Raw genomic sequence first — 21,022 nt, forward strand, 5'->3', positions numbered from 1 at the left:
GCATTTCTTTATGTAGGATCTGTGAATGATGAAAGTTATGAATGCATGGCTCAGTGTTTGATATTTGAGTGTTTCATGGAATAATGAATTAATTGTTTTAAACTGCTACAAATACAGTTTGCCCCAACTAAATGGCTGAACTGATTAGAGTTACAGAGTAATTTTCTCTAGTCAAAGACAAGGAAAGTTATCTTGATTTAGACTAACATGCATATAATTTATATAACACAGGTTATTTTTTCTACTGACTTTTTTTTTTTTAAACATGTAACAAACATGAGCACGTTACTCTATTAAATAGGTATTACCTATTTTGCATCCTGTACCCTGTCCTGTAGACTGTGCTACAACAATGCTAAGTTGTTTTTGTGTGTGTAGGTTCCAGTTACTTAAAACGTGCTTCTGGACACAGTTCTGGGCCTGATTTCAAAAACTGGATATAATAGATCACATTTCTTCATGAAATAGTGTTTGATAAAGTCTAGGTTGTAGCACAGTGAAAGCACAAAAATATGTACAGTATGCAGGACCACGATTTCATTGAAAAATACAATACTGACAGGAAACGTGAAAGATGCAAAGGAATCTAAGTACCTAAAACTACATGTAATAAATCATATGCAGACCATCAATCTGAAGGTGTATTCTTGATGCATCCTGCAATAGTGCTTCTCTGGAATTTTTATTATAAGAAATTTAAAATGATGAAAATTACTGCTTCTGAGGAAAGGCAAGCAAGTAATATGCAAGGTTCATTACTGTTATCAGATACTGCCCATTCCTGTCACAGAGTACGATCAAGATGGTGTAGGAGAAGCCCAGAGAGAGAAATCCTTTACTGAGGGGAATCTGAAGTATGCGTATTTGGTCAACGTACTTCATTCTTGCACCATTCAGCATGTGCTTTAAAGGAGTAATGAGAAAGGGGAATGAGTCTGAGCTACTGAGAGCAGGTCCAACATTTTGTAGAGTCAGATGGGGATCCTACAGGTAGTCTCCACATCTACAGAAGGCAGGCTAACACAGAGCTGAGGATGAAATCCGTGGTATCGAGGGTCAAATTTCTGCCTCTTTATGTCAGTAGTAAACTTTGACAAACAAAGCAATAACGGAAATGTATGCTTTTCAGTGTAATCTCAGCATAGGTGATTCTGGAATTTCCTTTATACCTTGATCCAAATACAAAGTAGTTCTGAATTTAACTAACTTTTTTTTTTTTTTTTCCTGGAACTATTCTGTTTCTTTTCCTGTGTGTTGTGTGCATGTGTTATCAAAAACAGACAAACAAACAACAGAGTTACTAGCTATAAAAAGCTAATCAGAAACAAACAAACAAAAAGTTACTTCAGAGGCAATTATTTATTTTATTTATTTATTTATTTATTTTTTACAAATGGATAAAACATTCTGATGTTGTATCATTCTTAACTTGTTTTAATCCTTGTAGGTAACTGTTGGCTTTCATAATTTATTCATAAAATTTGTCAATATCCTGATCTCCTCTGTATGGATTTGCTAAACAGAGTTGCAACTTGAAAAAAACCTCTTACCTTCCTTTCTCAGGGTCAGTGTGGAAAATCAGATACTGAAATACGGGTTTACAACTTGTGAAATTACAATTTTGGAAAATGATGATCCTGGAGGAGTGTTCGAATTTTCTTCCTCTTCCAGAGGTCCCTACAGCATCAAGGTAGCTATCTGAGTAACGTCACTTAAACATTACAGACGACTTAGTTCTAACAGAGTGCTAGAAAAAGATTAATTTTATTTTTTTGCAGGAAGGGGAGTCTGTTGAGCTGCAGATTGTTCGCACTAGAGGAAGCCTCATCAGACAGTTTCTGCGCTACACTGTAGAACCAAGAGATAATAATGAGTTTTATGGAAGCACAGGAATTCTGGAGTTTAAGCCTGGTGAAAGAGAGATCATAATTACTCTACTGACAAGGATGGATGGGATTCCAGAGGTAAGAATTAATATTTTTCTCTCTTTAAATTGCATTCACATACATATTTGTTTGTCACTTACTAAAATATAGATGGTTTCACCTGTAAATACCAGCAATTTTTCTGTAACATTTGAAGGCTTTCTTTTTCTTAAGTGTGAGAAATAGATAGAGGAGGAGTGATTGAAAGGCCTATAAGATAGTCAAGCACCATATGAAAGCATTTTATATCAATACAAATCAGGTCTTGTCAGTCTTGCCTGAATATTCATTTCTCTGATATCTCTATTGTTTTGTAATCCCAGAAATCTGCAGAATTTGAGGCATGTGTCTGTTGCTTTTCTCTTTGCTTTCTGCTTTTCTGTAGCTTGTTCCCTTTCCTGTGCATCAGCCATCCTGGATTCCATCAGGAAGTTAGGGTTTGATTTTACCACATTTATGTTAACATAAATTTTAGCTGCTGTGATTCAGCATTTTTTGCTGCCTTTACATGCACATTCCTATGCTGTATTTTGCATAAGCAGTTAGTTGTGTTTGTCTGATCCTGCTAATGAGCTGATCTAGGAGTAAGATGTCAGAAAGCCAGCTTTACAAAACATAAAGGTTTTAGGAAGGTTAATAATCTTTTTGTAGGGCCAGGTGGTCATCAGTCATGGATTGAAGGAGGGATGGAGGACCATATGATGAGGAAATCAGGGGATCACAGCAACTCCAACTTCAATTGCATAGGCTGCTGTAGAAATTCAGGTTTCTTTTCCCTATATACTCCAAAGAAAAGAGACATAAGAAGTCTGAACTCCACTACAGAAGCCAGGAACATAAGTTAATCTAGTAAAACTTAGGCACTAAAACAGCGGGTTATTTAATAGTTCCATTCCCAGTTTTTACTAGTTCATCAGCAGGCTGAGATAAAAGTATTTCCCTGCTTACAGCAGTATTATTAGACTAGGTAAGTCATCCTGCTGAAATGCTCAGGCAAAAACATATGAATTGTAGTGTCAGGACTGAAAAATAAGGAGGTCCTTTTATACTCTTCTATCTCCAAGAGTGGCCAAAAGCCACATACATGAGCAGGACATATATAATCACTTTCCTCCAGAATGCCATCCCAGCCTCCAATGGTGGGCAGTCCAAGGATGTCTGGAGTAATGGATGGTATCTTTGGGTGCCTTCAGATTTTCTTTCTGTTAATTGAAGCAGTTACGCTTTGAACGCAGGTAAGGTTTTAGCATCCATGACATTCTGTAGTACTGAACACCATTGTTTAATTGAATTGTATGTGAAGAACCAGTTCATGTGTGTTTCTTTACTGCTAACCACCAGCCAGTTTCACTGAGTTCTCCCCAGTGTAGAGTAATGCTGTTTTCTAGATAGATAAATTCAATAATTTTTTCTAATGTTCTCTGATACTTTTTTGAAAGTACCATGTCCCATTAGATTAATAAAGCCAGTTGATCAATTCTTTCTAAATTAGCATGCTGTCCATGGTTTAAAAATCTTTGCTTTACCTGTTACAAAGCCAGGAATCTTAAGAAGTCTTGGAGGAAAGAAAATTTACATTTCAGAGTGTGTTACAAACATTACTTGTGAAATTATGCGATTCTAAATTAAGTACACAAAATAAGTCCTTGCTTATAATAATAATAGACTTTTGGAGAAACTGATGCTTTTAGAGATAGAAAGTTCTAACAATTTCCTTTATTTGATGGCATTATACAAACGTTTATTGCATGTAGAATGTGTGTGATTTCATTTTAAGTTTGTATCCCTTTCTGCCTGATGGGGGACTGTGGACTATAGACCATTTTGTTTTTGATGTGGATGTTGAATATGTATTTTTGTTCTGACTGAGTTTCCCTCTTCTAGCTGGATGAGCTATATTCTGTGGTACTTAGTGGCTACAGTGAAATGCCAGGCAAGTTGGGGAATGCCACAACGGTCAATATAACCATTTTGAAGAATGATGATCCGCATGGTATCATTCAGTTTCTACCTTACGAACTAACAGTAACAATAAGTGAAAGCAAAGGAGAAGTCATCCATACTGGTAATTCCTTTTTATTAGAGTTACTTCTTTATCTGCTGTCTGCTTCTGCAAGTCTTATTTTCCCCGTTCTAGGATAACAGAAGTCTAGGAGACTTCTTACTAAAATCTCCACTCAGGACTTTACAGATTGGTACAATGCCAAGCAAGATGAGCAGCGGAGAGTGAAGTGGAGAAGTATGGGTGTGGAAAAACAGAGGGATTAACTGAGTAAAAAGGATTGCTAGAGAATTTTCCAGACAGGAGGGATGGAGTACTGATGTATGTGCAAAGTGCAACGTGGAGGTAGTAGCTCTGTTTGTGGAGAATGAAGAATGGGGTGTTATATAAGAGAAACATAGAGTTAAATCTTCCTATGGGTGATTTTAATTGATCTATTCAGTTATCAATTACTTTTACAGGCAAGAATTAACATGTGAAATTAAAGCAGTTTGCACTGCTTTAGTAATCTGTCTTTGTGTGTCCTTTTCTGTAGCACTCCAACATGTTACTGGTTTCATAAGAAGTGAAATTGGTTATTATTTTATTTCCTTTTTCTCAGTTTCAGATGTTTCAGATGTTCCTTTTTGATTTCTGTTGCTCTGAATATGCACACTGACTCTGTTTATGTTTTTTAGCTGTTTACAGAGTTGTAAGAAATCAAGGAAACTATGGAAATGTTAGTGTGTCTTGGGTTGTTGATCCAGCATGTACCAATGACGTCTATCCAGAGCAAGGGACTATTTTATTTGATAATCTGGAGTTTTCAAAAAATATCACCATTTACTCACTGCCAGATGAGGTAAACACTTTTACAGTGTTTTGGGGTGAGAATATGGGACAAAGAGTAAGTACTAAAACATTAGAGTATAAGGAGAAAAAAGGAATGTGTGTTTCTCAAGAGCCTAATAACTTGTAGGAAATATCAAAATACTTGGGTAGAACTGAGATAATGTCTGCAAATCATAGAGAAATTTCAGAAGCTGTGCATACCTCTAAACAAAAAAGGTAGAAGCTGAGAGTAATTGTACTGTGGTAAAGTTATAGGAAAGTTTGACTGAAACTCGTATCTTGATAACTGGAATCCTAATTTCAATCCTAATCCTATATGCTGATAAATTTGAAGTAATATAAGAAAGATTACACCTAATGATAAATAAATAAAGCTGTAAAAAAAACTACATGTATCAGAAACATAAAACTGGAAGGTAACTTTTGGGTCATCTGTGCAAGATAAAGAGGAAGGGACTTACAAAAACTGTAGATGGATGATAATTTCTGTATAACTGTATGAATTATCATCCCTCTTGAGACACATAAGGACTGACAAATAAAAACAACACTCAGAAATCTCTGGCTTATTAATCCCCCTAACTTTTCGTTTTAAATTCTTCAGTGTTTTTTATGCTAGAAATTAATGTCTTAATACTTTCAGGTGCCTGAAGAGGAGGAAGTATTCACCATCAGTTTATTCAATGCTACCGGTGGAGCCAGGCTGGGCAATGTAACCACTGCAATTTTACAAATAACAAAGAATGATGATCCCATTTATTTTGCAGGTTAGATATTATTGTTTATAAATGTGGAATACATACACTACCTAAAACGGATTTTTTTCACAAACCAGATCATTGCGAAATCGTAATCCCAAAAGAGCAAGTGGAAAAGCTCCCCAAACTTTTTTTTTTTTGTATTTAATTTATATTTGTTTCCTTCAGAACCTTCCCATTTTTTTGTGTGTGTCATTTTTCTCTTTGTTGATGTTGAGATCAGTTAGGAGGCAAGGTACAAAATATTCTCTCGTACCTGAATTATTTCCTACCTTTATCACATACATCTTATTGTTTCATTGAAGAGGAAGATCCTACTAGAGAGAATTAAGAAAACAGAGCAAATGCAAGCAACTCAGGCTTGAACTCAGACAGATTTGTTGCTTTTGTATTTTCAGAACCTGTGACAGTGAGTGTTCAAGAAGGAAGTGTTGCAAACTTTACAGTCCTAAGGAATGGATCTGCTGATGTCGCTGTTGTTGTCCAGTATACTACTGTTAATGGAGATGCAACAGCTGAAGAGGGAGACTTTGTTCCCAGTGGAAAGAACAGTGTCATTTTGTTTGATGTTGGAGAAAAGGAGCAGAATTTATCTGTGTATATCAACGATGATGATACCCCTGAAACTGATGAAACATTTTATATTATCCTTTTCAATTCTACAGGTAAGTCTTCCTTTTTTTTTTTTTTTTTTTTGCTGGCAATTTCTTAGTATCTTGGTCTTATCATAAAGCAATATTTAAATGCCAAGAATTATACGAATAATGTTTGCTTCAAGATTTTTATACAATAAATGCATACTGTGTTTGAATTTTCATCCTTAATTATTTTATTGGAAACAAAAATCAAATGATAGAGTTGATACTTTGCCTGCAAAAACAACTGGAGTGAAAGTCCCTTTTCAAATATAAATGCTCCAAATTAGATGGACTTCAATACAAAAACACAAAGCAAAAAAAAAAAAAACAAAATTTAGTACCCAACAGTCTTAGGAAAAGAGGTATTCTTTTAGTTATTTTTTTCATGCTCCAGAGTGTATTACAAAACTACATGATTTTTGTAAAAACAAACAGAACTGCCATATTTTGGAGGAAGGGTATGTAATTGCTCTATTTTATTAGTAGCGAAAAGTATGCATACATTTTTTTCACTCTGAGACTATAGTTTTAAAAGGCTTAATTTGCAGAAAAATATATGTCACAATTTACCCAGGGGACCACCTCTAAAGAAAGGATTTATTACCTTAGAAATAACGTATTTTTGTTTATTTATTTATTTTTCAAAGTTTACACTTAAAAAGGAATGACCAAAATTATTCAGCCCATTCCTCACGTTTTTGAAATACATATCTTTTAGAATAAATTATCACTGTTATGTAATATACATGAGAAAATAAAAGTGAAGTATAAGAAATTCATAATTTTTCCAGAGCCCTAAGTATTTAATAAAGACCCTCCCCACACCTAGCTCCAACAAAACTCATGGTGTTGTGGGAGAGTCATTTGCAATTGTGTTATCAAATTTTAATTTACTGCCCTTCATTTTTTACTGTTCTCTAGTTGAGAGGTAATAACAGGCTCTGAATCTGCTGCAAATCTTTGCAATGCAAAGCAAAGCTGTATTGAATCAGCCATTGAAACCTGAGGGGCTGTAATTTAATAAAGCAAAGAAAGATGATGGCAATTAACCATCAGACTATACCTTCAGATTGTGTGACACGTTCTCAAAGTAAAATACCTACCAGGTATTCAATTCAAGATTAGGAAACCTAAAATTAGATTTCTTCATCTGTAAGCACGCTAAGCATCTTAGTTCTCATTACAGTCTCTGATGGTCTTAGTCTTTAGCAGTCGATAAGACTGAAGTGATTGAGGTCATGCTACAGTGGACACCCTGCGGCTGGCCTGTGAGTTTCTCACAAGGCAGCATTGATCTTGAGTTGAATCCTTCCCTGAACATTGGTAGCAGGCAGCCAGAGGTTGACAGGGAAAGCAGTAATTTGAGTATAAGGCAGCTAAGCTATTTCCCAAGGTCGGCTGGTATTCACTGTAGTACCCAGGTCTCTTATAAAATATCAGACTAGGGAAAGGATTAGACAAAACCATTCTTCTTCCTTCATAAGTTTTCTCTTTTGTTGTCTCTTTCTACTTTAATAACTTTCTTCAGGATCTACTGGTAGCTCCCAATACTACCCCATTGGGAACATATCATGGCTTTTCTCCTAGCACATGGGGAATGGGTATCCATAGCCTCCTTTTTCCTCTAAAATGAGCATCATATAGTTTTACAGCCATTCTAGAATCACTAAGAATAAAGAATATTTCTATACATATTCCTGAAAGCAAAAGTTGGTTTTCTTTCTATGATTGGTTACATACAGTGGCCTTGACTGTTCTGAAATTTTTTTGGGGACTGTTGTTCCTGAGAACAAATAGAGTATACATATATACAAATAGAGGTATATGAAGTTAGAGGAATAAGCACATTGTTTAACGTGGAACAAAATTTAGTTGGACACTTTCAAAGAAGACAAAAAATGGGGTGGGTGTGGACACATTATGTTCATCTATGGACAATGCAATGGAGTTAGAATTAACATCCCTTAATATTTACCTGTACTAATATGCACACTGAAATCCTGCTAGCTTCCCATCTACATAATAAGAATCTTATGTTTCTTCCTTTTAGATATTCTTTGATATGGGAGTGAATAAACTCTTAGACATTGCTCATAGCTTGTATTTAGTTTAAATGCAATACTTTTCTTCTAGGTCTAAAGAAGGTCGGGGCTCTCTGAATACCTTACTCTTTTATTCTGTACCTCTGAATATCTTATTCTTTTGACTTGTCCAGATGATCAAACAGAAAATGTTACCTCACATAACAACTACATGCAAGGATACTGTGTAGTAAGAATCACATCTTCTCAGTTCATGTCATTTTTCCTGAAAATCTTACGTCTTGCTCTCTGGATGGTACACTACTTAAATACTTTTACTCTGATTTGCCTGCTGCTGAATACCTCAAATTCTGTTTTTCACTGACTTTTATAATTGTCCTTTTCTTTGTATAAAAGCAATTGTAGTGAGTAGAAAACATAATTGGATTTAGAGTTACCTACATTTCTGATTCCAATTTTAATAATAATAATTGTCCTCTTTTTTAGGAGATACAGTTATCTTTAAGGCTGGAATGGCAACAGTTATTATTGAAGCAAATGATGATCCTAATGGAATTTTCTCTTTGGAACCTTTAGAGAAGCCAGTTGAAGAAGGCAAAAGTAACATTTTTTGGTAAGTAACGTTTAAAGAATATCTTTGCACTCTTTTGGAACTGGTGTATGTGGTACTTTATAAATAGCACTTTGATTAAATCAAATGCACAAGTGTGCATTGATAGAAGTGCACTATAGAAAAACAGTTTTACAAAATTTTGGATTAAATGATTTGTAATGTGTTGAAGACATCACCTGTAATACTATGGAGTACACAGTAAATATTAAAAAGTGCACAGAAGCTCATGTTGAAATGTAACTAAATAAGACTTCAGCATTGATGTTCTGTTATAATCTCAGGAACCTGTAGATACAGAAAAATCTGAATGATTGAGCACAATATAACCTAGGCTGACAGAAAAAGAAAAAAAACCACTCAACAAATAGCTAAATAAAACTGTGTGGCACTAGGTGGCTTTTTGTACCCATCTTTGAAATTTTCAACTGCAAACTACTGTATTCTTTCTTTCTGTTTTTGTATTTTTTTTTTCTTTTATCTGTTAATTACCGATTGAAATCTATACTTAAAGTCCGGATGTGACACTCTTCATTAGTCTGACCTTTGAAAGTATTTTCCTTTGTGCCACCATGATATATTGAAGAATTAGCAGGGTTAAAAATTGAATGCACTTGGCATCTCGCCTTGTTACATTCATTTCATAAATTTACTATGGGGTTTTAATTGGATGAAAAAATGATTTTTCATTAAGAAATCTTGAGACAGGCTGAAAAGAGAAGTTAGGTCACAATAAATGTGATAGTGCAAATAGTTAGGGAAGAGGTTCTTCTTGCATTTAAAAAATCATCCTTTATTTTTTTGTCTGTTTGTTTTAAAGCCTTGAAGCAGATGCTTATGGCTGTGAATTGGTTCTTTATGCTTGTGTCAATACATCTGAAAAATGAATAGTCCCAAGAAAAGAGGATATTAAGTTCATTGTGTGTTTGTTGTTGTGCTGTTCACTGTTTTGGGCTTTGTTGTTTTTTTGTCCTTTATAGTCTAATCTGCAGGATAATTTTTGTGGATTTGGTGGTGTTAAGAATAGTGTTTTGATGTAAACATGCTTATATACAGGTGCTTTATGGAATTATAGGATACCAAGATCTCCAACATCTGAGGAACCTGCTCAGTCATCATTGATAAAATATATTTACTAGGGATCTGTCTCTTCCATACTGTCACTACTTTGACAGTTGTGTAGCATATAAAAAAGTGGTCAAAGTAGCATGTAACCAAACCACCGAAAACACAGAGGTTTTAATGAGGTAATTGGAGTTAGTGCAGCAGCGCTACACAGCTGGGATAGAGCACCCTGGTTAACGCCACAGAAGAAAAACCTTTGGAAGCAGAAACAACATAAATGTGTTGCTGTGGCTGGACTAGTTTAGCTGAACTAATTCTTCAACCTGATATAATCTATTTATAAGGCATTTTATGTCACCGTGCAAACCGACAGAAGCAAACTTCCTGTATGTAAGCGCACTCTTAATAAAGGCACTGTATGGGTCACTTTTTATTTGTAGTGCCTTTTTGAAATTAGTGTAATTGTGTTAGCAGATAGTTACCAAAAAAAAAAAATTCTTTTCATTTACTACGTTCTTAATCACAAATAACAGTAGATTTCTGAAAGCCGTAGAATGTAATTCTAATTTAATACAAGTGTAAGAAAAAGTTTAAGTAGACTTGATGACTGAAAGGAGAAACGTTTGTGGTTAAATGTAGATGATTCTCTTTCCTGTCTAAGAGTGTCCAAGTATATTAATTTTTAATGTTAACTTTCTGAACTATTATGCATTCATATTTATTATTATAAATTGGAATTACAAGACACAGTGATGTGTAGCTTCACAGTAGTATTCTGCATGGACCTGCGTATGCTACTTCTGTTTTCTAAAGTACGTATTCCGGGAGTAGAATTGTACTGCAAAAGTGGTTGCCTTTAAAAGGAAGGCTTCATGGAACAGTTGTAGTATATTAGCATTTTACTTTATATTACATAGTATATTACTTCTTACTGTAAGGAAGATTACAGTAAAAGGAGTCTCCACATTTTCCTTTTCTACTCAACGCTGATGCATGCCTGCCAGGACTCTCATTCTTTCTGTATCACTGAACAGGATTTTGAGACACAGAGGACACTTCGGCAATGTTTCTTTGACCTGGCAGTTGTTTGATAATAACTCTGCACTGAAGCCAGGAGAAGAATTCTATGAAACTTATGGGACTGTGTGCTTCATGGATGGTGAAAGGTCAAAGTCAATAACACTACGTGCCATTTCAGATAGAATTCCTGAATTCAATGAATTTTACATTCTAAAGTTGGTGAATGCTTCAGGTATTGTCTTCCATACCACCATTTCCTTCATATCTGGTAGAAAAGAGTTATGTTTAATCAATCAAAAAGAAACCAACACTGGAAAGAGCATTGCTTTGAATCATGTCTTGATATCCTATGCTTTTCTGGTAAGGTTTTAGGTCTTATTTTTCATTTAATCTTGATTTCCATATATAGAGAGTTACTCAGTTCCCGAATTACTGTTTAACACATTTTGGTGATCTGAACTTTAAAAGGGATGCCTCTTGGTTTTTGAAATTAAACTTCTTAAAGTTCAGAAGTTTCATTTCAAAAACCAAGAGTTCTGAATTTCAGATACATAGATCTCCATGCACAAAATATAAAACAAAGATACTAACAAAGAATAACAAAGGTATTAAAGGTTATGTGTGTCTACCATAATAGAGGTTGCTTTTTTGTTTGTTTGTTTCCCTAGAGGAGGTAAAATACTTGTAGTTACCACTTCACATGACTTAAATTACAACTTTAAATTGCTACTGGACACATTTCCTAATCTGGATTAATTCCACTTTAGTACTATTCATGGTCTTCTGTGCTCTGATACAAGTGAAAATGTGTGTTGGCCTTTCCTGTAAGTGAAGTCCATACGGATGTACAAAATATTTCCTGCTTATAACAGGTAGATCACTGTACACTTTGAACACGGAGATTCTCCATTCACAACATGATCTTCATATCATGAATTCTTACTGTGCAAAGATAGATGACTAACACCAGGACTGGGCAGCAGTTTTAATACACAACTGGTTACTGTTTCTGCAAGGTGTATGTACTTCTGTATCAGAGGCAACAGGCAAGATTTTGCCATTCTCTATTCCTGTAAGTCTTTGAGCAATACAAGAATTGAATTTGGCCCCCATGCTTATCAAACGAATCAAAGGTAACCTACCTTATTGGCTAATTAAGAAAAGATGGACCTTGTCATGTTTCACCTGAAAGACATCTGTGTGTTTTACAGCTGAAAAATAGCATGTGGGTTTGTTTTCTACTGAAATTACATCAGCACCGTGTTTTAAGAATAATACAATTAACCTATGTAATTTTCAAGTTAGATCATTTGCTATAAGTCCAGAGGATCTTAAAGGAGGATTTGAGGTTTTTTTAGAAACTTGTTTTATTAAAAAAAAAAAAAAGTACTTTGAAACTTTTTTCTGAGCGTGTTGTTTAATCATTAACTTTTACTCTAACTTCTATTACGCAGGTGGGTCTCCTGGTCCTGGTGGTCAGTTATCTGAAACCAGTCCTACTGTAACTGTCATGATCCCTTTCAATGATGACCCTTTTGGAGTGTTTGTTATAGATCCAGAGAGCCAGGAAAGAGAGATAGTGGAAGATACTCTTTCTGAAGATGACCTTTCCTATATTACGGACTTCACCATCTGGAGACAGCAAGGCACCTTTGGTGTTGTCCGACTAGGTTGGGAAATACTGTCTAGTACCTTCCAAGCTGGACTGCCATCAATGGTAGATTTCTTGTTGCTTGGATCATTCCCAAGCTCAGTACAATCACAGCCCCACATGAGGCGCCATCACAGTGGAACAGACGCTCTGTATTTCAGTGGAAAAGAGGATGCATTTGGCATTATCGGTCCTGAATACCCATACAATGGAAATAATGCAGTAACCAATTTTACATTTTCAGCTTGGTTAATTCCTAATGTCAGTACAGATGGCTATGTAGTTGAAAAGGATAACGATAATGGGACTTTATATTACGGTGTGAAAATTCAGACAAATGATTCTCATGTTTCTGTAGTGCTTCATTATACAGCATTAGGGTCCAATATGACATACATGGCTAAAACATCAGTCATGAAATACCTGGATGAGAATACTTGGCTTCACGTTCTGATTACTCTGGATGAAAGTATAATTGAATTTTACGTTGATGGAATTCTAGTTCTGGGAGGAATGAAGAGTCTAAAAGGAGAAGCAATTCTTGATGGTGAGCCTTTGCTATTTTTCTCCATATATAAAGCTCTGAAATGCATAGTCTAGCCACTTCAAAGGTGGAAGAAATACACTGAAATGATTATATCTGTTAAATTAATTGAAAGGAATGGATAAGAATTCTTTGAGGATTTTCAGAAAGCCTATGGAAATTGTGTGAATGTTCTAAAAAATTCAAACTGCTGCGATGTTGAGTGAGAGTAGAGGACTATTAATTGTATGGTGTACTATTTTATTTCTGCTTTTAAAATTCCAGGTTGAAGTTTAAGAAATCAAATTTTCCATTTGTAAAAAGAATAGTACTTCTGCAATTAGTAATTTCCATCACACTTGCAGTACTGTAGCTAAGCTGAGAGGCTGAGAGGTTTTTTTTTCCCCCCCCCTCGGTTTCTAGAACAAATATATGTGAAATGCAATTATGCTTTTATTGCTAGAAGGATATGTCTGTGCTGTAAATTTTCTTTATTAGTGGAGATGGCGTGTGTCTGGGGATAATGCAATAGTAAGGCAAGTATGTCATCTCTCTCCGTTGAATGTTGGGTAATACACAGTGGTGTGCATAGCAGCCCAGTTTTTCTCAGCATCCTCCACTTTGTGCCCTGGGACTTTTATCAGTTCCTGTGGTTGCTCATCTCTACAACTGCCACTCAGTGTCATATGTATGACAATACACTGAAGAGCACAGCTTTTTTTGTTTGTTTGTTTTCTTTCGTTTTCTGAAAGGCAACTGAAAACAGCTGATGTGTGTGTTTTAGCACAAGAGCATAGCATGGCACAGAATAGGATAGAGTAGGAATGAATATGAGGCAGCTGTGATCCTATAGTTTGGAGACAGAGAAATATAAATGCTGTTGTAAAAAGAGTTTGGAATTTGCATGGAATTACAGTGTGGTGGATGAAATGGATGTCCAGAAGGGTTAATGCAGTAATCATGAGTATCATCAGAATGGATCAGCTGCCCTAGCAGAGGGAAACAAAGTAGGATTTGTTCAGCAAAACAAGGGCTAAAAGGGGTTGCAGTTCTGCTCTGAAAATCTGTGGAGGAAAGAGGGAGCCTCAAGTCTCTAAGACTTATAAAAATGAGGGATGATGATAATGTGCTGCTAGAACTAATAGGATGAAAAACTTGGACAGCATAGGATGGAATTGTTTGGCCTGTGAGGACTTACCTGTAACATTGAGATGAGGCTCAAGGAACCTCCTGATTTTGGATCTCAAGATCAATATGATTCCTCATCCAGGGACAATGAACAGTTTACCATTGGTTTTTAAGAAAAACAGGTAGTCAGTTGCTGACTGTTTCATACAAATACAATAACATGAGAAAAAATTATAATTTCCTTCTCAGGTCCAGGAATAGTAAGAATTGGAGCAGGAATCAACGGCAGCAGTAGGTACACAGGGTTAATGCAGGATGTAAGGCTTTATGAGCGTAAGTTGACACGAGCAGAGATCTATGAACTTCATGCAACTCCTGCAAAAAGTGATGTCCACCCTGTCTCTGGGTATTTGGAGTATTGGCAAGGAGAGACCAATAAATCATTCATCGTGTCTGCAAAGGATGACAAAGAGGAAGAAGGAGAAGAATTATTCATACTAAAGCTCATTTCTGTGCGTGGTGGAGCTCGAATTTCACAAGAAAACACCACAGCAAGATTAAGAATACAGAAAAGTGATAATGCTAATGGTTTATTTGGCTTCACTGGAGCATGTATCCCTGAGGTAAGGTGGTCATAATGGAAATTGTAGGTGATATTTCAGGCACAGAAAGCTAAATGGCAGGACCAAGTGACCTGAACAAACCCTAGATTTTGCAGTGTTTGCTTTTGTGGTTAAGCAAAGTTTTCCTAGGATTTGGAGATGCATATGTTCTGTTAATACAACCTCAGTTCCACTGGGATTTACTATATAATTTTAAAAAACTAAAGAAAAAAATGGTTAAGAAAATTTAGTTTACTATATAAACTGAAGACTAAGGCTTAATTTTTTTTTTTCTAGAAAAATATTTTACCTTCACTTCTGTTACATTTGAGTTACCAGTTAAAATGTAAGATTAATTCTCTGGTTTTTTTTTGAGAATGGATTATTGCAAAGATTTTTATTTTAGTTTTCTGTGTCACATGATGTGTTTGAGATAATTTTACTAGAGATCATGCAATGACAAAGTGTTATGGATTTTTCCACCTTCATTTGCTGTCATAAACTAAGTTATAATTTGCATATGTTTGATGTCAGTTGGTTGATTTAGTAGTGGTTTTTTTTGTTGTTTTAGTTTTAACAGATGAAATCTTTTTTCAGTGGTATCCATTCTATATGCAGAGTGTAAACTTGCTACTTTTTGAGGAGGCTTGAAATAAACATAAATCATTCTTTACTTCTTTAATCAATTATAAGGGGGAATAACATGATAGCTATCTCTACTGGTATTGGATTATTTTGTGGAAAAAAAAATTCAATATAGTTTTCATTTGGGAACTCTTATGAGCTTTAATTACATTCTTTTTTAATCAAAGTGCTTATGATGTTTTTAAAATAACTGTCTTGCCTGAGTGATACTAGTTTTCAGTTTGGTTCAGTTTGCTTATTGTGTGCCTACCATATGCTATGATAATAGATTCCTTCAGGTTCAAGTACCTCTGATACACTGTGATGCCACAGATCATCAGCCAACCATGAAGAAAAAAAATAATTATATGGCACGGTAATTGTTTTGCACCTATCATATGTCCATTTCACCAGGGAAGTATTAGAGCTCTTAGTGGTGATGCAGGAACACAGCATTTTTTTACCAGTAGTTTAACTGTGCATATCTGTCTACTAGGCAGCTGAAGTCACACACAGTATCTATGCTTTCTTACAAAGCAGCCCTGAAATTTATCTAATGCATAAGATAGCTTTAACCTTTCCAATAACTTTCAGATAAAATTATTTTCTATGTTAATTTTATGAACGTTATTTTCTAAAATAGAAGGTCAGTACCAATTAAAGCTTCATTCCAGAGATGTGAAGTTGTCGCTGCAGAAGTCATGTTATCTGTGAAGATACAGAATTGTAAGGAGGACAGTAGAAGAGAAAAATCTGTTTTTCTGAATGATGATGGTATAGTTTATTTCTATCCATAGTGTGTCTGGTTAGAGAAAGTGCTGATCCAAATCTTTCTTTAAATTATTGCTAAGGAAAATTACAATATTGACGTTATTATAAAGCAATAGTTTCATTTGCTTTCGACAGGTACATTTCAAGCATATTGATTCTGTCTCTGACGCATAGTTTTAGGAAAGGGTGTGTGTCCAGGACGAACTGCAGTGTATTGTTATTTGTTACCTTAATAGTCCTCAGGGAGGCATCAGACTTTTGCAGATTCCACTAGGATTGTTCTGATTGGCATCAAGGTCAGTTTCAGCTTCCTAACACTCCAAAAGAGCTGAAAGTAACATGACAGCAATTTTTTACTTGAACATTTGTCTGGCATTAAATATTTTCATGTTATTTAATGAAATTGCCTTGATTTACTTTGACAGTAATAAACGTTCCAAATTTTTGCTTTCTTCCAGACTGCTGATGAAGGTTCCACTATATCCTGTGTTGTGGAGCGTACAAGGGGAGCCCTAGACTATGTGTATATAAAGTACATTATCTCACAGGTTGATTCCACTGGCATTAATTACTCTGTTACCGATTTTTCTAATAGCAGTGGCACTATCACATTCGTTCCTTGGCAGAGATCAGAGGTAAACCCTACCTTCCTATTAACAATTCATCCTGTCCTTTACAAACCTCCTGGAAAATACCTTCTGAGGGTGCTTGGCTGGTTTGCATACTAGAGAGTGTTTACTTCACATGGCTTTTCTTCGTATTATTTTTTATTTTGTTATTTTATGTTGTTATTTTTTTGTTATATATATATTTTCTTTCTTTCTTTTTTTCCATCCCTGACAACAAGAAAGTGTTATTTGTAGCTCTGTGTATATGTCAGTTCAAAAGTCACCATGTGTGCATGTACATATTAGATATATGTACATATACATAAAAAATATTAACTGTATTTATGTGTATGTGTACATATACTTTAAAAAGTGTAGATAGTCCATGTACTTTCGAAATTGGAAAATGATCAGGTTTGATCTGAGTGTTGTAACTCAAATTTATGTCCACAACAATTAAATAGGCAATAGTAAGATTCATTGCTGTTCTTGCACTCAAGGCTATCCAGGTTCTGTCTCCTTTTAAATTCAAAATCAGAAACAGGAGATTACAGGTGTTCTTGTAACAATAGCTGTTTTTGAGTCTCCCTGAAATGATTACTGTCTGCTTTAATCTATTCCTCTGCATAAAGTGTGCGAGCAACTGGAACATAAGGAAATTATTCAATATTCTGGCCTTAGAGACACCTGAAATTGGTAATCAGAATTGCATCTCTGAGTTGGGGGAGAGAAAGAGAAATGATACATAAGGGAAGCTTTAGCTGCTTCTGAGAAAGCTTTCTAAAAGTCTTACGAAATTCCTTATCTGAATTAGTTTAAAAAAAAAAAAAAAAAGAAAAAAGAAATACCAGGATACCAGGATACACTGAAGAGTAGGAATTCAAAGCTACAGAGGCCCACAATTAAAAAATTATGTGGGCAGACTAGAGGTCCAAAAGAGGGCCAGAAAGATGATCAAAGAGCTGGAGAACCTGTCCTCTAAGGAAAGACTCAAGGGGTTAGATCTTTTCACCCTTTAGAAGGGGACTTTGATCCCATTATTACAGTACCTAAAGGGCAGCTCCAGAGTTGACAGAGGCTCTCTCTTCTCAAGAAACCACAGGAGAAGACAGAGGGCAAAGAGTACAAAGATAGAGTGGGAGAGGTTTTGTCTTGAAATTTTTTACAACTACTGGAACGACTTCCTTAGGGACAGGGTCGGGTTGTCCCGACCTCAGCATCTGGGCCAGGGCAATCCCAAGCACAAACACAGGCTGGGCAGAGAAAGCACTGAGAGCACCCCTTGGGGGGGGAAGGACCTGGGCGTGGTGGTTGATGAGAAGCTCGACATGAGCCGGCAATGTGTGCTTGCAGCCCAGAAAGCCACCCGTACCCTGGGCTGCACCAACAGCAGCGTGGGCAGCAGGGCGAGGGAGGGGGCGAAGGAGGAAATTCTTCCCTCAGAGGGCGGTGAGGCCCAGGCCCAGGCTGCCCAGAGGAGCTGTGGCTGCCCCATCCCTGGCAGTGCCCAAGGCCAGGCTGGATGGGGCCTGCTCTGGTTGAGGTGTCCCTGCCCGTGGCAGGGGGTGGCACTGGGTGGGCTTTAAGGTCCCTTCCAGCCCAAACCAATGTATGGTTCTATGGTAGAATTCCCATCACCAGGGGTGCTTAAGATGCAGTTGAACATGCTGCTGGATTATTTCATCTATTTTTTTTTTTCCATGAACTTCATCTTTTGATGTCCCATCCAACGTGGGCTGTCCTATGATTAAAATTCTGTGGTAATAAACAGCGTGTGCTAGAAATAGAAATAAAAATAATCTGTTTCAATGAATTCAATCCTGATGTACAGCACAGAATTGTTAAATTTATTTGAAGAAGTGGTGCGGGACCACAGTACTGTAGAAACAACATACACTTTCTATTATTGTTTGTATAATAAGGATGAATTGTGAGTAGAAAATACCATCCTCAGTTTCACTTATATCAGGCTGCAGAAGTCCATGTGGACTCAAATTCGCTGAAGTCATTTGCAGGGATCCCAGTGACTTCACTAGAACTGTGAATCTGGATAATGTAATGACTGGCAAAAGCGTGTGGTATCTGAAAATAGTTCATTCATGTTATAATAGTTTGTTCATTCAGCTTTATTTCTCTGTAAAATGATATTACTGCATTTCATACAATCATGTATAGCAGAAATTTCCAAAGCTTTTCTAGCATGGCAGCATAGACGAGGCCCACATTACTCTATCTAGTGGCAGAAAATGGCTGATGTAGGCTCTTGCTACACAGCTTACTGGTCCAATTTACTGCATACATACAGAGGAGCTAATGTGCATGGCTCTAAGAAACGGGCTGGTAGCAAGCTGCTCTTCAGGTGGGATATCCTAAGGGACTTTCAACTGACATTTGTAATCTACTCATTACCATGCCTCTAAATATGATCAGCTACTTAAATGTTTTCTATATGTTTGTCCAACCATATCAAAACATAACGAAAGATGGAATTTTCTGAAGTGAATGTGTTAGCGTGTTTAGAGCAAGGTTATGTTAGTAAATCGTATGATCTGCAGTTCAAAGTGTCAGGTGGTATAATAAGCTCAATTTATTTGCTCTCTAAATTGGATTAATCACTGTAATGTCTCTTCATAAGCATAATTTCAAAAAGATTTTAAAATTTATCAGATATTTCATGTTCAGTACATGGAAATTAAACTCTGCTTTTGTGAAGATATACAAAACCAACCAAACAAGTATTTATTATCACTTATTTATGTAGTTTGAAACAATTCAGAAAATATGCCTTCCATTTCCAGTAGCTTGGAAGCATTGTTTTTGGAAAGCATATTCTAGACATAAAATGTTATCTTAGAAATTAGTTGAATTTATGTGGAGAGCAAAAATATTGTCCTTTGCTTTCAGAACTATACAGCAGATACAGCTGACTGACTAATCAAAGAATGTTGCATGGTTTGATTTCTCCATGATTTGGTCCTTCTCTAGGTGTTAAATTTGCATGTTATTGATGATGACATTCCGGAGCTAAATGAATATTTCCGTGTGACATTAGTCTCTGCAGTGTCTGGAGATGGGAAACTAGGTTCAACTCCCACCAGTGGAGCAAGTATAGATCCAGAAAAGGAAACTACTGATATCAGCATCAAAGCCAGTGACCACCCATACGGTAACAATGATGGGAATTATACAGCTTTGTTTCAGATTATTGTGTAGTTCTTTCCAGTCAGATGAAAACTTTGCTTGGTTGTAATAGTTGAGGAAGCAATCTCATATATTCCACTTTATCTAACTTGAATTAATTCGTTGTTTATATACATGAATGAATACTGAATTAGTTTTCTTTTATAATTTTACAAAAAGGCCTCAAATCTTCCCTGACCAAACAAGCAATGATTCTCTTGTGAGGGCAAATAAAGGCTCTGCATGTAGTTGATCCTGTCCAGGTTTTTCATCAAATGAGAATTCCTGACAATGAGAGTCATTTCTCCATATGTCTTGTACCAGTAAATACGCAAAACCGTGGCCTGTGAGGTTCTTTTGGGAAGAGAAGGTTTTATTATTGTGCTGTGCCTTTTATCAAGACTGACAAGAATATCAGTGAGAGAGGGTAAGGCACACAGCACATCTCTGGAAATAGCGTGATTGAGGCTTAAGGGTATACTGGTATATGTGGTTTTTAATTTCAGAACCATCACAAGATATGTTATCAATCACTTTATTTAAATTGTTTATCATCTTTAAAATTTGTTATGAAAAGCCATGTAAGTAGTAATTCTTGTCTTCCAGGTCTGCTCCAGTTCTCTGTGGGGCCACCTCCTCAGCCAGGTGATAAAATGATTCTTCCAGCCTCTTCTGTGCCCCATATTACTATTAAAGAAGAAGCTGGACACGTCAGATTACTGGTAGTTCGTGCACAAGGCCTTCTTGGAACAGTTCTGGTGGAATACAGAACAGTGCCAGTCACAGCTTTCAGTCCCAAAGATTATCAGGTATGGCAACTGCCAAGGTGGTATAATTGTTTTGGAATTAATTAGAGTTATTTATCGTGGAGATAGCTTTCAGTTTGACTGCTCTAGCCCAGCTATGATTCTTTCACAGAAAGACTACTTTACAAGGTGATGTGGCAAATGGATATGTAATATTCACTTAAAAATGTACATCATGTGACTTCTCCATTCTTTTCTCTGCAGTAAGTTGCATTGTCTAGGAAAAGCCTCTGGTTTT

General features: G+C 36.1%; 1 protein-coding gene across 14 annotated transcripts in view; it reads left to right on the forward strand.

Moving 5' to 3' along the window:
- The window catches only part of ADGRV1 (adhesion G protein-coupled receptor V1), a 289,971-nt gene that overhangs the window by 36,204 nt on the left and 232,745 nt on the right, over positions 1–21,022 (forward strand). For 13 of the 14 annotated variants that reach the window (XM_080573059.1, XM_080573054.1, XM_080573063.1 and 10 more), the window contains 13 exons: positions 1,564–1,690; positions 1,779–1,964; positions 3,810–3,990; positions 4,605–4,768; positions 5,402–5,525; positions 5,915–6,181; positions 8,683–8,809; positions 10,906–11,123; positions 12,346–13,089; positions 14,443–14,816; positions 16,649–16,825; positions 19,784–19,964; positions 20,585–20,787. In XM_080573059.1, coding sequence (XP_080429185.1) covers positions 1,564–1,690; positions 1,779–1,964; positions 3,810–3,990; positions 4,605–4,768; positions 5,402–5,525; positions 5,915–6,181; positions 8,683–8,809; positions 10,906–11,123; positions 12,346–13,089; positions 14,443–14,816; positions 16,649–16,825; positions 19,784–19,964; positions 20,585–20,787 — 3,073 coding nt within the window. Of the gene's footprint in view, positions 1–1,563; positions 1,691–1,778; positions 1,965–3,809; positions 3,991–4,043; positions 4,273–4,604; positions 4,769–5,401; positions 5,526–5,914; positions 6,182–8,682; positions 8,810–10,905; positions 11,124–12,345; positions 13,090–14,442; positions 14,817–16,648; positions 16,826–19,783; positions 19,965–20,584; positions 20,788–21,022 lie in introns of those variants that run through there. The other variant, XM_080573067.1, reaches the window with a different exon arrangement.

This window comes from Anser brachyrhynchus, assembly GCF_964034855.1.
Source record: "Anser brachyrhynchus genome assembly, chromosome: Z".
Classification (NCBI taxonomy): domain Eukaryota; kingdom Metazoa; phylum Chordata; class Aves; order Anseriformes; family Anatidae; genus Anser; species Anser brachyrhynchus.